This window comes from Ursus americanus, chromosome 3 (genome assembly GCF_024610735.1).
Source record: "Ursus americanus isolate L20-20 chromosome 3, mUrsAme1.1.p, whole genome shotgun sequence".
Taxonomy (NCBI): domain Eukaryota; kingdom Metazoa; phylum Chordata; class Mammalia; order Carnivora; family Ursidae; genus Ursus; species Ursus americanus.
Window position 1 is genome coordinate 53,575,300 of NC_142129.1, and position 17,360 is coordinate 53,592,659.

At 36.5% G+C, this 17,360-nt stretch overlaps 1 protein-coding gene across 7 annotated transcripts in view; it reads left to right on the plus strand.

Annotated features, from left to right (window-relative positions):
• The window catches only part of MACC1 (MET transcriptional regulator MACC1), a 311,257-nt gene that overhangs the window by 183,622 nt on the left and 110,275 nt on the right, over nucleotides 1–17,360 (plus strand). For 3 of the 7 annotated variants that reach the window (XR_015723945.1, XM_045793073.2, XM_087860990.1), the window contains exon 1: nucleotides 4,555–4,777. The exons of the other annotated variants lie outside the window; for them this stretch is intronic. Coding sequence is in view for 2 of the 3 variants with exons in the window: in XM_045793073.2 (XP_045649029.2) it covers nucleotides 4,756–4,777 (22 nt within the window). In the remaining variant the exon portion in view is untranslated. Of the gene's footprint in view, nucleotides 1–4,554; nucleotides 4,778–17,360 lie in introns of those variants that run through there. 7 annotated transcript variants of the gene reach the window in all.

A 17,360-nucleotide genomic window follows, 5' to 3' on the forward strand; every position in this document is an offset into this window, starting at 1 on the left:
ACTACCAGGTTTTTCCCAGTCCTCATAAAAGGAGATCAGACATTGCTTTGATCAATATCTTTTTGTCAGTGGTTTGCTTCTCTTCCCACCATACTCCTCAATGCCCCAGGTATCCGATGCCCTCAGGAACCTCTAGATATTGTAGTCTTCTTGAGGTTTCTTTGCTAATATCCAAACTTCAGACCCTCCTGTTACTCCCTGTACCTGGATGAGGCAGTGCCTGTCACACAGGCAGAAGACGGTCTGCCCTCAGGACTTTGCTGTTTCAAGGTTTCACCACTAGAGAGTGGTGTTTTCTTCTTATGATCCTTGAAACGGTTTATGTTGAAATGGTTGTGGTTTTGGGTTTTTTTTAAGATTTTATTTATTTATTTGAGAGAGAGAGAGAAAAAGAGCACAAGTGAGGGATAAGGAGGGGCAGAGAGAGAGGGAGAAGCAGACTTTCCGCTGAGCAGGGAGCCTGACATGGGGCTCCATCTCAGGACCCTGAGATCATAACCTGAGCTGAAGGCAGACACAACCGACTGAGCCACCCAGGCGCCCCAAAAGTTTTTATTAAATAAATTTTTCCATAAATGAAATTGTGTATATATTCTAGTGAAAAAATAAGCCTGTATATTGTAAGGACTAAAAATGAAAACAAACAGTAAAAATCTTTCTCCTAAAAGCCATGATGTTAAGTCTACTATTAGATGATCTAAATTTGACTGAAAGTTTTCTGCTTCATCTGAAATTGAGTGTAAAAAATTGTGACTTTGAATTCTGCAGCTCAAATATGGCTTTTTAAACTTTCCATGGTCTATCCAGAGTTTGTCTGAAACCGTTGTGCATAATGCAGTTACATTCTACTTTCTTGGTTTTCATCTGGAGACATTTGTAAAATAAACCATGCTTGCAAGTTAATTCATTCCTCAATTAATTCAGTCCTCAGGTTATTCCAAGTTAACTCATTCCTCGCTTAATTCATTCCCCAGTTTATTGATGGTGGCTACATAAGAACACGTGCAGGTTTTTCTAAATGGACAAGAGAATTTGATACATATAATCTTAAAAATCAAAGACAGGCCAACTTTAAAAACACTCAAGAAAGAAAATCAAGTTTTTCCTAAGATTCCGCAGAATCTTTATCTTAGCTATGATTATTTAATATACAAAAAATGCAAAGCCACATGATTCTTTACTCAGAGGGTCAAAAAATTTAGCTCTAATATGTTTGCATAGGGACTAGGCAAGTGGCAGAACCTGTTGAAAGCAAATCTTTGCAGCTCCTTGCTGGATAGGCGGGGGAGGAGGAGGAAAAAGAAAAAATAGTGTTTGCTGCCTGGCTGAGTTTAAGACAATCTCAGACTTTCTTTAATTTTTAACAAAATCCCAAATCACTCAACTTTTTTTCAAGCCCCACAATTTTAATGTTAAACCAATATTGGGATTTAGCTTTCTGTTGTGAAAAAAATAAACATCTGGAAGTCAGGGAACCTGGGATCTGATATTGACTTAATCACCAACTAGGTAAGTGTTTTTAGATAAGTCATAACTTCCGTATCTTAGTCTCCATATTTGTAAAAGAAGACAACTGAAGTTGATCAGTAGTATTTAAATGTGCACCATGGACAACTATGAGTTCTGTGGAGTGACTCCAGAGTTCCACATCGCAGTGGACAGGGTGGTAGCAAGGTGAAGGTAGTGACCTTTTATCCCCTTACCTTTCAACCAGATGAACTTTGCTTTTATTTATTTATTTTACAACTCTATTTCTTTAAGTTCTGGACAATATTTCCTTTAAAGAAATAGGTTCTCCATGCACGAGAGAATGATGTTAGAAACCATTTAATTAAGTTATTGCTAAGGTGGTTTCAGTTCTAAAGATATGTTTTCTGTGATAATGAATGACAATATATATTGCATACAACAGACACATATATACATATACCAATACACACCATTATATATTTATATGTTACCTTTCCCCAATATGACTCAAAGTATCTAATCATAAAAATATGCACACAATAAAATCGAAAACCATTAACAACAGAAGCTAAGCCTCACATAATAATGACAGGGTATGATTGGTTGGGGTTGTGGGGGGAGATAACTTATATTAAACAAACAAACCAAAAGTGGGGATATGGGGCTATTACTGAAAATGCACAAAAACCTAGCCTAAGCTTCCTTAGTAGGAAGCCAAAGTAAAACCCAAAGCATGAGGTGACACCAGTCTTTTAATAAAAGAAAACATTAAGATTAGGAGGAAGAAATTTTTCCTTTCCCTAAAGTCTGAGAATAATTATCAATACAGGGCTTTATATGATAACACAATGGGCAAATTCCCTGTTTACAGTTTTCAAAAACTATGTAGAAATTTCATATGTGGTCACATCTTATCTGTACCATGAGTAAAAACCAAGGAGGTAGTGGTGAGTCATCACTCTGTAAAGGCCATTTTGATAGGAGGCTGGAGTAATGAAACTGATTTAGAGATAAGACTAGAAGAACTGCGTGTTGTAAAGGGTTCGCATGTCTGCTTTTAGTACCAAAGCAGCTTTTAACGGAAAGATGTGGCAGGTGAGTTTAAATTCACACCGTGGGACCAACCTGAAAGGGAGGCTTTCCTTATTGCTCTTGAATACAGCAAAATGATGTTTTGGGTGGAACTATAATGCCCGACACGTTCTTGCCTTCCTGGTTGCCTACTGAAGCTCTGCCGCAGGAGCGCGGGGGTCGAGTTGGCTTTCGGCCAGCACCCGAGTGAGGCACAGTGAAAAGAGGGAGACCTCCTTAGAGGCTCTTTGTATCTCTGCCACCGGGTCAGTTTAAAATGTCTTTCCCTGTGTTACTCTAATGAAAATTAAAGGGAAAGGACGTGGGGTGCGGGGGTCATCACTTGGTTGCACTGTTTTGGAGAAGAGAAGGAAAGCTGGGTCCGCTGCTCTGTCATCAGTGAATTGTGTCAGAATCTGGCTTTCCTTTCGGTTCTTTTCTAGTGCCAAAAATTTTGTCATCTGAAATCTGATTATTTAAAAGTGTGATATAACAAAGAGAGGTGATCACATCTTGACGATCCCTCCATTTTACAGATATATACATGAGGCTCTCAGCCAGCAAGATGTCATTGCAGTCACATAACTGGCTGGCCACAAGCCCAGAACTAGTCCCCAGATCTTGAGATTTCTGGCCACCATGCCACAATATCCAAAAAATTATTACAATAGCTAAGGGTTTCTTTAAATATGTCTACTTGAAGCTGTGTATATGTGCGCATGCGTGCGTGTGGGTCCATTCCACTTTGTGTAAAAATGGTGAATATAGAGATGGCAACAGTGTTGGCTCTTCGATTTTTGGCTCCCAACAGTTTTGCTTTGCCATTCATGATGCGAAAGGGGAAGAGAAAGAAGACAAACTTCCCCAAGAGTCTGAATTTACCTTCCTAATGACAAATTTATTTTCCCACATCACATTTTACAGAGATATGAGAAGTGGCCTTCCACAGCCTGGTTGGTCTGCTTTCCCGAGATTTGGGCATTATAGCAATACCCTGAGTTTAGCCACAGCTTTTACAGGATATCTCTTCTAAAAACCTCAGACGGTGATTTCTGAGAGAGCTTGCATCATTTGCAGTGACCATAATGGGATGTGACTTAGAAGAACAAATGTGAATAAAAAGAATTAAAGACAAAGTTGCATCTCATGACCATCAACTCAACATAACCATTCTCACTTCTCCAAATTTCTTTTCAGTTTTTATCTGTAATATATACATTTTTATACTTGAGATCATAGTTTATATAAACTTTCCAAATTAGCTTTTTCACTTAGCCATACTATAAACAATTTTTTGTGTTATTAGAGATTTTGTAAGTACTTTTTAAAAAGATGACATTGTGCCCTAGTTGATAGTTTATCATTTATTCAATTATTCATATGTTATAGAACATTTGGGTTATTTTCAGTTTATTTTTCTATTATATATAATGCTCTGATAAAGAGTCTTATAAACTTAGCTGTCCCTCTTCCTTTTGAATTATTTTCTTAAGGAAAATATAAATTACTGAGAAGGGCTACAAGAGTTTTAGGATTATTAATGTGCATTCCCCAGGGACAGACTCTATTTTGTGGGGCCTGAAATTTATACAACTTGGGAAGGAGACCCTTTGAAAAAAAGAATACAAATTATAAACAGAAATTTTTAGGGGCCTTCCCAGTGCCTTGAAGGGACTCATCACAGTAAGGGGCCATAAGCTCAACTTGTATCGACTTCATATTGTCAAAGATTTTCCTTCAAATATTGTATTAATTTTCAAATTCATCATTAAGGTATGAGAACACTTCATCCCTGAATACTGTGTTTTGTGATTTAAATACATTAACCAGCATAATCTGGGTACCTTTAATATGGATAATTTGCTTTAGTGTGCGTTTCTTTCCTTATTAGAAAGACCACGACCCATTACCTCTTGCTACATAACAAATTGTCCCAAAACTTAGTGGCTCAAAATAAGCATTTTATTGTATCTCACAGTTTGATAGCTGAAAGATTTAGGTAGAGATCGGCAGGGTGGTTTTCTGCTCATCATGGCATGGACTGTGGTTCTTGGCTTGCAGACGGGCTGGTCTGGAGGGTTCAAGGTGGCTTCACATTCATGCTTGGCACCTTGCAGGGGCTGACTAGGAGTTGGGGTTCGGCCGGAACTGTCGACAAGAGGATCCACATGTATATCTCCAGCAAGGGGGCCTCAGGGCAGTTGGATTTCTTACATGGCAGCTGGTTTCACCCAGAGTAAGCTCTCTCTCTCTCTCTCTTTTTTTCCCCAGAGTAAGTTTTCAAAGAGATCTTGAGGCTACAAGGTGTGTGATGATCTAGACTTGGCAATCCCAGCAATCCCAGTTCCTCCTGCATTTCATTAGTCACACATATCACTAAGGCTAATATAGAGGCACAGGGATTCGCAATGAGAAGAGTAGCAAAGAATTGAACTGGAGGTCATCTGTATTTACCAAAGGCTAAGAAATTTTTCTTGGTTGCTTATTTCTTGCATAAGTTATCTGTTCATGAATATCATATGTTGGAATTTGAACAGAATTATAAAGGTTTAAATAAAACATTAACATGGCTTCATGATAGTAAGAAAAGATAGATATCATTTTGTAATTTGCAAAAACTGACTAAATGTGCCTTTATTAAAGTTGAAAAATCAGAATTTTTTCAATAGCAGGCTTAAACAAGGTAACTAGTTTGTAGTCATATGTTTCACATTATATTATATATTATATCCTTGTCTTCTATTTGTATCTTATTTATTTATTTATTTATCTATTTATTTGTTTGGTAAGATGATAAAAACGAGATGCCAAATTCTCACTGGCAAATTTAGATATAATCATTTTAAAGAAATATTACAGAAAAAATTATCATAGAAGGTAGAAAATGTGACAGCCATTTGTCTATTTTCCTTCAGTCTCCCTTTTTGCCCTTCTCTGCTTTTCCATGTATTACGGGTTTCTGATACTGCACAGTTTTTATTGCCAGCAAAATTCCAGTTAGGTCTTGCCCGTGTGAGATCCTGGCAAGAGACTGTAAGATGAAAGAGGGGCAAAGTGATTCACCTCCTGTTTTTAGCTTTTGGGTCTTCAACCTCAGCAGCAAAAAACTGTGGACTCCAGCATCCTCTGGCCATTCTAGTTACCCAGAATACAGAATTTTTTCCTTGGTTTTATGACCAATGCCACCTCAGATATCCTAGCACCTGCCAAGTGGTGCTCCCCTTGGCTCTATCAGCCCCCACAAGCAGAGCCCTATGGTAGCCTCGGCTCCAGGTGAGTGGTACGTCCACGGCAGTGCCAGCGCCGCTATCCAGGCCCCAGGCTATGCATTCAGACACCTTGCGCCAGGGTCCTTACCTCCAGTGGAGGTAGGGAGAACCTCACCTGGTTTCTATTTTCCTTACAGGACCATATAGGTGTGTTACTGCTAGTCCTTTGTAGACATGGATAAAATGTTCAAGGAAGAATGTTTAAGTTGGTTCAGCTGGCGTGACAGGCGAGCAAGTCATTCATGAAATACTGGAGCTTTGTTTTCCCAGTTTTTAATACCCTCCTTGTTTATAGGCTTTGTGTCCCGGGACCCGTTGTTTTTGCCAAGGGAAGACTGTATTTTCACAAAATAGAAAGCAAACATTATTGGGAGTAGTACTCGTTTTTCTTGTCAGTGTCAAATGGAATTTTTAACAGCACAAATCACAGGAATATGTCCTCTGATCATTCCATCATTACTAGTTCACAGGCAGGCTCTCAAAAATGAAAAAGTGGGTTATTATTAGCAAAAAAGCTTGTGATAAAAAGCTCCCCCCCCCTTTTTTTTACTTTGACAAAAACTAACAGATCTTGGCTTTGTTGCCATTTGAAGAAATGACCTGCTCCAGGATTTTCATGCTTTAGAATTTAATCTGTGCAGTCTGTGGGAATGGAAAAAGGCGCTGCTAATTCTTTTTAACAAAATAATTGACAGAATAATGTTTATTTGTTAATGCTTTGACCGTCATCTTCTTTGTTAGTTCTGCAAAATTTGAATTGAGCAAAAATTTTTATTCATTGTCAGGATCCGTAACAATATATTAGTGCTTTGTTAGTTTATTAGTTAATTTGTAGTTTCAAATATTATACAAATGTTAAATAATAATTCAAATGGTAGGATCAAAATGTTTTGAATAAAGGAAGATAAGAAGAAAACTGTTTAAAGTTAAACATTTAATTTGGCATAATTGTAATTATCTTTGATATTTAGCCGACAAAAATCATCTGGTATACATACATTTGAATAAACATGCAAAGTGATCCTGATTTATTTTTTTACCATTTTAAGCCTGGTCCTATGGTTATTAATTGTATATTTATCTTTCTACTTTTAAAGTACCACTTATTTATAGTTATTCTATGTCCTAGATGTCCTTATTTTATTATTAAGTCACTTTGCAAAAGTGCAGTAGTATACAAAATATACAATACAGAAGACTAGTTTGTGGGGGAGACAGCTGGGGGGTAGTGAAAAGGTGGTAAGATCAATAGGTTGCCGGTCCTGTAAGGTGAAAAGATTATTGGAATCAAGGGATTGTCATGAAATACTAATGTATGTTAGAATTTCTCACAGTTTTAAGAAATTGTTTTTGTTCCCATTGTGGTTTCCTCTTCATCCTGTTTTACTCTAAATGTGTCCCTCTTTAGAAACAAATTATGATTTAGTCACCATGGCCCACTTTATGTAAAAAGATTTTCACAGTAAGAGCATTTCTCTCATTAAACATTGGAAAATAGACAAAAGGAAAACAAAAATCAGTATTAAGATTCTTACCACTTACACACATGCCCTGTTAGTACTTTTGAATGTGTTGTTCAAGTCTTGTTTCCCTTCCTCTGATTTTATAAAACACAATAATAATAATTCTGTGCATTTGATTTTGAACCACGTTTTAAGTTTTTCCATCTTACTATAGTTTCATAAGCATATTTTATGCTATTACATACTTTCATCAAGATTATCTTTAACAACTGCATAATATTCCAGTGAGGTGATGTTTCATAATTTATTCAATTTTGTCTACAAGATATTTGTTAATTTACTTTGGCATTGAAATTGTGTAGTGATGAATATCATTATGTGTAATTAAAATATTATTATTTAGATTCCTTTAGGAATCTTTATAAATTCATTCCCTTTTTTCAAACAAAATAATCCAAATTTCTCAAATCAGTCCTTAGATATTTTTGTTTTATGTGAATCCTCTGAAAGTTTCCACATCATATTTTAATACCTCTCCCACTGGATTTAAGTATAACAGACTGCTCTTACGTTTTCAGTGTTTCTGCCTCCTGTATTTATTATTTTACCCACTTTTCTATATGATTTTATATTTTTATAGTGTTCTATTCTGACCACAGCCATAAATTCACACATTGTTGATTAAGATAATAATTTATTTCAATTTTTAGTTAGTACAGTGAATAAATATTTTATATTTTTGGACCTTTTTTTTTTTTCTGGCGAGTGTTTCCAGAATCATTAAGAATGCTGTTTGTAAATGCCTCCTCTTCCTTATATTGCAAAACTGAAAATTAACATCCCGGTTAGCAAGTTCCTTTGAGCCTATAAGGATCAAAGATGCTTTTAGATTACAAGGAAAGGCAACGTGAGGAAGGAAGGAAGGAAAATAACCCAAGCAGCCCATGAGCAAGGCTTTCCTGCCCTGAGACACCCCCCTGCGGATGTAATAGGAGCTCTGGCCATGCGGTGGTAATTCTTATAGTTGTTCACTCAGAAGTTCCCTACTCCAGGCCGGTCCTCAGGGACATTGCCCTCAGATTACTCTGCATGTAGCCATTGGGAGTACGGACTCTGCAGCACAATTCTTGGGCTTTGGCTCCTGTCCCCTTTACTTTCTACAGTATGATGTTGGGTAAGTGTATTAATCTCTATGTATCTGAGTTTCCCCATCTGCCAAAATGAGGCAACAATATACCCCCTAGTGCTGCTGTGAGGGTTAGAGGACAGGATGAATACAAAGAACTTGGAACACTGCCTGGCACAGAGGATGCCCAGCGAGTGCTAGCAGTCTGTAGTTACTGCAAATTTAAGTTAATCTACATTAGACAGTTTTGTTCCTATTTCTGTCCAATTTCTGTTATTTTCAGTGTCTTTATTTCCTCTTACTGTATTTTATTCACAACGATTTAAAAATATTAAAAGTGAATTTTTCTCACTTTGTCCTCTGTTTTCATCCTCTTCCTTTGGTAATTCAGCAGAATTAAATTTCTTTTTTATTTTATTTGTAGTTAAAATCTGTTTCTATTCCCTTCCATATAAGTGCCATCTCATTTTTAGCTTGGACATCCAAGCCAGTTTTAAGAATCATCCTTATTTCTTGACTCTTTTCCGTGATTACATGTCATTTTCATTTTAGTTTATGTCTCTCTGTGTTAGTTTAATTGAAATGCTCATTTGGCTATTGTTTGATACCAAAAGATATATGCTGGAGAAATAAATGTTTTAATATAGTCTTATAAAAGCTTGTAAGAGATAAGTGGCAAGGATATTGATACAATTAAAAAAAATTTGTCTCTTATTAGTTCATTTATTTTAACAGCAAATTGTAGGCCTCTGTACAAATATCAATTTCTTGGTGATTCAGATTCAGTTTTTCTAGTTTTTAGAGAGGACTGATACTATTTATGTGCTATGGTCTTACTGAGAGGTTGAAGAGAAAATTGATATGTGTTTAGAAATGTGGAATAGTAAACATAAGGAAATATGGCAAATTTTATCAATCCAAGAGAAGGAAGAGAAAAATAGAAGCAAATAAGTAAAACACGACATAAGATGGTAGAAATGAGTAAAAATCGGGAGTTTTTAAATGACTGTAGAAAGATAGCACTCAACTACTTCAAGACAGAGGATAAAAAAAGCATAAATTTTTAAAAATCCAGCTATTTGCTATTTATAGTGGCATCAGCTAGAGGGGTTGAAATAAAGAGATTGTAAAAGATATGCCAGGTAAATACTGTATTTCTTTGAATTTAAGATACCATCCATTTTAAGACATACTCTTATTTTATGTAATACCATAGTAAAAAAAACAAAGCCAATTAAAATCTGACATCAATTACATATGCATCTTGATTTCTAGAGATATTAAACTGTGTAAAACAGTGTCTTAAAACTGTAAAATACAATAATGAAAAGAGAGCTGGTATGGCAATATTAATATCACACGAAATAAATTTAGGTCAAAAAGCATTTGCAGGGATAAATAGAAACACTAGAGGAAAATCAAGAGAAAATCCATTAAGAAAACATAGCCTTTGCATATTTACATGGGCTTAACAACAAAGCCCAGAACCCTATAAAGCAAAAACTGACTGAATTACAAGAAAATTTAACACCTTCAAAATTATGGTTGGAAATTTAATCACATCTCCAGCAGAAACTTAAAAATCACCCAATTGTAAAATAATTATAAGCATAGAGTACACTTGAACAACAAAGTTTAAAATGTCATCTAACAGACACAAAGGAACTCAGGAATTTCCTATCTGAAGTTTATAATTTGTTCTTTGATTTCAGACATTCTGGTTCTATATTTCCAACTTTTTAAATGAGAAAAGTGATCATGCATTATATATCACCCCAAACCCTCAATTCCTTTCCTAAAAATGTAACCAAAAAATAGTAAAACAAACATATATGCTAAATACCACACAGTTAATGTAGTCATATAAGAAAAGAAAAACTCAATATTGCTTTAGTGCCAGTAGTTACAAAATTCACATGCCCTTTATACTATCTTGATTTTGAAATGGCTACTATGGTTCCAGCGTCCTATTGGTTGGATTTAAAATGAAACTTTAGGCTATCTTGATATTGTTTAGCTAAAAATGTTCCTTTGAGTTTAGGGGAAATAAATATTTTTTTTCCCTAGAAAGATAGTTAGCCAAAATATTGTAATGAGAGATTCATATTTCTATAAAGTTTATGTATTAAAAATGAAGAGGCTTTTACTGGGAAAATGTTAACCAGAGAGATGTGCTTTGGGGATATATGTGTGTGGGTGAGAGAGAGAGAGAAAGAGCCATTGAGTGCTGGAAAATGCCACCTGGAGCACAAGCCAACTCTGTCTTCCTAAGCTACAGGTAGAACCAAGACTTATGCTAAAAGCCGGCTTTTACATTTTCTTAATATCCAGAGGTGCCTCCATCTAGATCTTAGAATTCTAAGAAAAGACAGAAGACCTGAACCCCAGCCAAACAGTGTGAAGGAGAGAGCCTTTGTTCCTAATCTAGAGCCGAACTGGTCTTAGATACAATTCCTAGGCTATACCGGGAAAGGCCATGCCACCCACAAGGAAGAGAGAGTCTTACAGTTTTCTTTTATCACCCTGATACCCCATGTCTAGTGCAATGTCCTAACACATGTTTTTACCCCTGGAAGTGTTGCCTTGTAGAGGTGGGCATCTTGGGCTGCCATATATTTTATTATGTCCAGTAATATGTTTGCCTAGCAAAATGAAAACAAATATATTTTATCACCTCATAATTATGATTTAGTGGCTCTCAATCTTCATTGCACATCAGAATCTCCTGAGAACTTTTTCTAAAAATAATGATAGCTGGGCTCCATCCCAGGATCTTGGGGTAGATTTTGGACATCTACATAATATTTTTCTTAAAGCTCTGGAGTTGATTTTCATGCAGAGAAAACATTGAGAACCACCATTTTACACTAACCTGGTTACGGCAAAGGGGAAGGGGATGACCAGCAGTCCAAGAGGACCCTGACATGGCACCAGGTGGTGCTGTGGGCACAACTCTGAGCCTCCTGCCATTTTCCCCACCTGAGAAGCCCACTGCTCCCACAAAATAGTAAGGGTCTCAGCAGTGAGAAACACAACTCTTACACCTAAGTATTACCCCTGTTCTTAAAGAAGAGGGGCGTGGAGAGGAAGAGAGAGAAAGGGCTTGTCCTTGGAAAGATTTGCAGTCCATTTGGGCTGCTAAGTGAGAGGAGTGGGTTCAATTTTTCAGGCTGATTTAATGAAATATTAAGGACAGTGATGGACAAGTCCATTCACTCCATTCTGGATGATTTCCTTTGTGTTTAATTTGCTATTTCTGTTAGAATAATACTTGAAAATAGAATAATAAAACAGAATTTAAAACATTAAAATTGATCATTTCTGTACAGGTCAGATATACACACACACACACCTCTCTCTCTCTCTCTCTCTATGTATATGTAGATATATAGATATAGATCTATATCTATATATCTACATATACATATATATCTTTCTCATCATGGTTTCAAATACTTAAAAAATTTGTACAGATAGAAGGAACTTATGTTGAATACTTTACATCTTCCATGTGAGAGCATGTATTTATACCCTCAAATTTGTAATTACAGTGACCAACCATCCTGGTTTTCACTGGGCTAAGAGGTTTCAGATTTAAAACTGGATAGTCCTGGGCAGACCCAGATGGATGGTTGGTCTACCTACTTGTAACCCATATGTTAACTTGGGATGCTATGGTCTTCTGTTACCATCCTTCTAAGTAGGACTCAACACCTCACATTATTCATATAAACTTTTTTTTTTGCATCAATAAGTCACGTGGATATTTCTGAAGATTATATGTGAGAACTAGATGGAAGGTTGGCAATGGATACCCCTCAGTGTTTCCTTGAGAATATTCTCATCAGTTACATCTTCCTATTCCCCATCTCCCTTTAAGGCTGCAATCACCTGCAGTCCCAACCCTCCACCCCATCAGTTGGTTCCCATTCTTACATAAGAAAATTTTGGTTTCTTTTAACTTTTTCTTCAAACTTCTTGTACACTCCATCACTACTTGTACTGTCTTCAAATAAGTGAAATTTTCAAGATTTAACTGTCTCTCAGAAAGGCAATAATCTTCTAGTTTCCCACTATTCAGAGAATAGTGAAGCATTATTAATAACAAAAATATTTCTTGTTTGACTGAATCGTATATATATATGTATTATATATGCATTATATATATAAATTGTATGTATCTGTCACATATATCTATAAAACTATCCACCCATCCATCCATCCATCCATCCATCAGAATACATATATTCACATAGGTACACATTTGAGTATTTTTCAAGTTTGTACTTCGATAAACACTTCATACTCTGCACCTTATTCTCAGTTTACAAAATTGACAAATAAAAACATGGTGAGTCCCTGAAAAATTAAAAATTAGACATGATAAATTGTGAAGACCTTAGGGGAAACTCTTGCTTTATGCATTGGATGATGTGGCATAATGACTGTTCCTTTTTTAAAATCTTAACAGTTCTACCGAACTTCATCCATGTGCTCCTAACAGCAATTATCATGAACACCCTCTTCTCATTTAACAGCCACTGAACATTGATATTTTCTTTCTGTCAAGAAGGTAGACTTGTCAGATGATATGTAGATGATTCACACCAGTGTTCTAAGTTCAAACCAAGAAAGATTGTAGGTGTATACAAAATGTTTGTCAGAGGGTGTTTTTCTCTTGGCAAAGAATAGTGGGAATCATAATTAATTCTATCCACTAACAATGAGGCAAGTATTGGCTGAAAAAATGTTAATTTTTGTTGAAAAGGGATTGATAAACTCTAGCTGGGAAATAATTCAGTATTTTTTCAATTATCCTCTTTAGAGAGGTGCTAAAAGCATTTTCAGATTGAATACTCAATTAAACTAAAATGGCAATGAAACTTCCACAGTGCCTTTCCTCCTTTCTCTTTCCCAGTATTCCTTAAGTATATTTGTCAGTAGCCACTCTTACTCTTGCTAAAACCAACAGAACTGACACAGATGTGAGAAAATAAAACAAACAAGAACTACCATTTTAAATGGTGATTGGTACTAATTGGAGATTTATGGTATTTAGTCTTCACAACAGCTTTAAAAAAAAAAACAGCTTTATTGAGATGTAATTCACATACCATTGCTACAACTACTTAAAGTAGATATTTTTACACTCTATTAATGAGAAAAAGTGATGCTCAGACCGCTGTATTCATGTGTAAGCTTTGTTTCAAACCCATCTGTCTAATTTCAAAGCCTGTATCCTTTCTACTGTACCCTAGTGCCTCTGCTGTCACAAGCCCAGCACTTTTTTTGGCAGGAGTAATGCAAATAGTTGTTAAAATGTTCTATAGGGAGTGATGAAGAGGAGATCAAGTCCCAAGATACAACTGCTCAGTAGTCATTTTTTTTCTCTTAGGGAATGAGGTCAGAGTCTCAAGCCATCTGAGGGAGTGCAACTCAAGCTTCTCGAGTGGGTCCAGGTGGAGAAGTTGTTTCTATATGTTCAGGAATAACAGGAGGGAGAAATCAGAGAAAAAGAAAAGAAAAGGAGTCATCTGGTTGTGCTACTTTTTATACAATATTCCATTTGACAATGAAAGCAATACTGAGAATATTGTGGGCTCAGAATATCATAATAAAAGTAATACATAGTAATACTTGCTATTCTTCCTCCTATTCTTCCTCTTCTTCCCCCTCCCCTTCTTCTCCTTCCCATCCTCCTCCTTCTTCTTCTCCTTCCTCCACCTCCTCCTCCTCCTCCTTCTTCTTCGATGATAAATAAAATCACAGAAACGTTTAGTAACTTTTTACAAGTTTATACCCAGGCTCTGAAACAAGAGAATTCTAATTCCAAAGCCTATATTCTCTGTACTTTGCCAAATAATGCATTTACATATAAGAAACAAATAAACAAATACTGCTGATAGGTGAAAAACAAATCTCATGATGTCAAATATTCTGTGAAGTGGTGGAGTGTTGCAGAATATGAAGCTTACAAGAAAACAAATAAAGAATTAGGCTCAGGGCCTTGGATAGTGTTGTGGAAGCGAGGGTCCTACAGGTACAGCTTCATTAGCCACAGTGTAAATCCAAATCAGATTCCACCCCTTTTGAATCAGAGTTGATCTCTGTATCTTTTTAAAAATATAAGCCAGGAAGATTCTTTTGCACTGAAGGGTGCAAGAAAAAAAAAAAAAAAGGCTTAAGGTCACTGTTACATATTCAAAATTGTATCCAAGAACTCATGCAACAATCAAACTTGTTCAGTTACTAAAGACAGGTTTTACAGCTAATTGATCTTTGAAAGTTTTCTGGAGCATGCATCACTTAAAGTTAAACTTAAGAGACACATCCCTGGGAATATTATATGGCAAAAGTGGGCATTTGATAACAAACTTATTAAATGTTTTCCACAAATGAAAGCACTAAAGCCTTGCTCTATTATTTGGAAGGTTAGTACTCATATGCCTTTGTGGGGGAGCAGTAATACAATTGTGTTCTGAGGAACATTTCAGCCCATGTCACAGCCACCATATACAGAGGTAAAATGATCTTCTCTTTAGGCCTACATTTGAGCTACTTGTCTCAATTTTCACAAGAGTGTGATTCTCATCTTTAACTTAGCTGATTGTTTGAGTCTTCAAGAGGAAGTGCTGTTCTCTATCCTGATCAAGAGCTAGAACATCTAACTCCATTGGGTTGAGAAGGGGAAACAAAGTCAGTTGAAAGAAACTAAATATGGTGGGTTTTACCAGACCAAATGACCTACCCTGATTTTTTGTAACCTAGCATATATTCTTGTATCCGTATCTGGATCAGGAGCCAGATGGCTGCTTAGATGGACCCACTGCTTTCCATGTGATCTGACGCGATTGCCCTTGGGCAAGATGCCATTAATCCACATTAAGAAAGAGTTCCATGAAAGAGACCCAGTGTTGAACTTAGGCTAAAGGGCGGGGTGAGTGTGTTGTTCCCAGCAGTCCTGATGATGCTGGTGCTTCTGCTAAGTGATTTATTTATATTTTACGGTCACACTGTGAGGCTTTAACTAACAATGTTTTCCTTGCTGTGATCTCTTTGAGAAAGGGAGAGCCAGATTTGTGGTTTATTGCAAGAAAATATGGAAATTAAAGCATGATGTTCATAAAATTATTTATTTTGGGTTTCCTACCAACTCTGTAAGTATCGCCCTAATCACTTACTTGGTTTTTTTTTTTTTTTTCTAACTTTCTTACTAAAGAATAATATACACTTGCTTGTTGTTTAAACACATTGTGTTGTTTGAGTATTTGTAAACATTTTCAAATTCATTTTCAAATTCAAGGAAAGGAGTGTGTGTGTGTGTGTGTGTGTGTGTGTGTGTGTGTGTGTACAAGCCAGACCCTTTGCTCAGGGGCTTGATGTAGGGCTCCAGGCAGGGCTCTACTCAGTCACTCCTGAATCCCCTCACCTATTTAACCCAACAAAGGAGCACATTTTAAAGGAATAACTATTTTAAGTGGTATTGCTTCCCTGGCTATTCTTTTGCAAACAGTCCTCTCCCCTCCCACCCCAAATTTTCTGGGATCTTTTGCTAAGTTGTACAGCAGGTAAATATTCCTAATTGCTTAAGGCCTAGTTTAAACAGTAAAATAAACAAAGAGCAAAACTTTTTTCATTTTTTTTAAGAAAAAAATAATGGTCGTGTAGAATCAGAGTAAGTGTATTGTAAAAGTCATGTTTGACAAGAATGTGTCCCCAATTAAATGAGTAGTAGACTGCTCTTTTCCCACTTATTCATTCTAGCCAAGACTGACTCATGCTTCTTTAGGCAAAATTTTAAAATTCCCTTTTGGGAGAGCAATTGCCATTGAGTATGACACATAATTTTAAGAAAACACAGGGAAATGATAAATATGGCAAGTGCTATTTGCACCTGTGTAAACAAGCACTGCCCTCCATAGGTCACCATCATGGTCCTTTCAGTCAAAGGCTTTTCCCCTATACCACCTCTCCTCCCTGTATTCAAAGATAAAAAGTCATATTTAGGATGAAGTCCTATGAGATTGTGTGTGTGTGTGTGCGCACGCACGCGTGTGTAAACAAAAAGATGCAGAGAAGGAGGATTTGTTTTGTTGGGGGATAGTGGGAACAGCCAGAGAATAAGGAGAAATCTATTTGGCCAGGGAAAGAACTTAGCATGGTGGTTTTCAGAATGTGGTTCTCAAAATGTGCCCCTCTCCACCCGCTCAGAGCCACAGCACCACATCGCTTGGCCACATTGTTAGAAATGCAAAATCTCAGGGGCAACCCCAGACTTTCTGGATCAGAGATACAGGGTGGGCCTTGCAAACTGTCTTCGAACAAACCCTCCAGGTGATTCTGGTACCACTGTGATTTAGAACCAGTGGTGTAAAGGACAGTGAAGATCTGCTTGGGTGACTGAAGAAGAGGGTTACTCCACAAAGAGTTCTAACTAATAAGCACCTGGGCCTTTGTTCCTGAAATGTTATGACCCTCCAGGACCCCAGCTGCGTAAGTCACCATTCTGATTCCTATGTTGCTGAGGACTTCTAACTGCATTTCACTAGGTTATAACTAATTTTTACATCAGGGGTTGTTAGCCTCAAAGGAATCCTAGATATAGTGTTCCTTTCTGCTCTTTCCTCCACAAGAAATTAAGGAGTTTAGGGAGCTTTCTGTCTAAATTGATTTTCCATTAAAACTATACATTTATCTTTTTGAAAAATACTTTTTCATTTAAACCTTTTTTTACTCATTTTAATTTGATTTGCTTAATTTTGCTCTAGGACGTGTACTTAATTTTCTATCCTAAAGTTTTGGCTACCTGTGGTGTGCCAAAGACTTTAGTTTTGGACATTATATTTGGTAAAACCAACCACAGAATTTTGAAGATCTGCCAGGAAACTTGAGGTTTCAGTATAAATTACATATTGCACAATTTGGCTTTTCACCCAAACTTCCCATGTAGTTTCACCTATT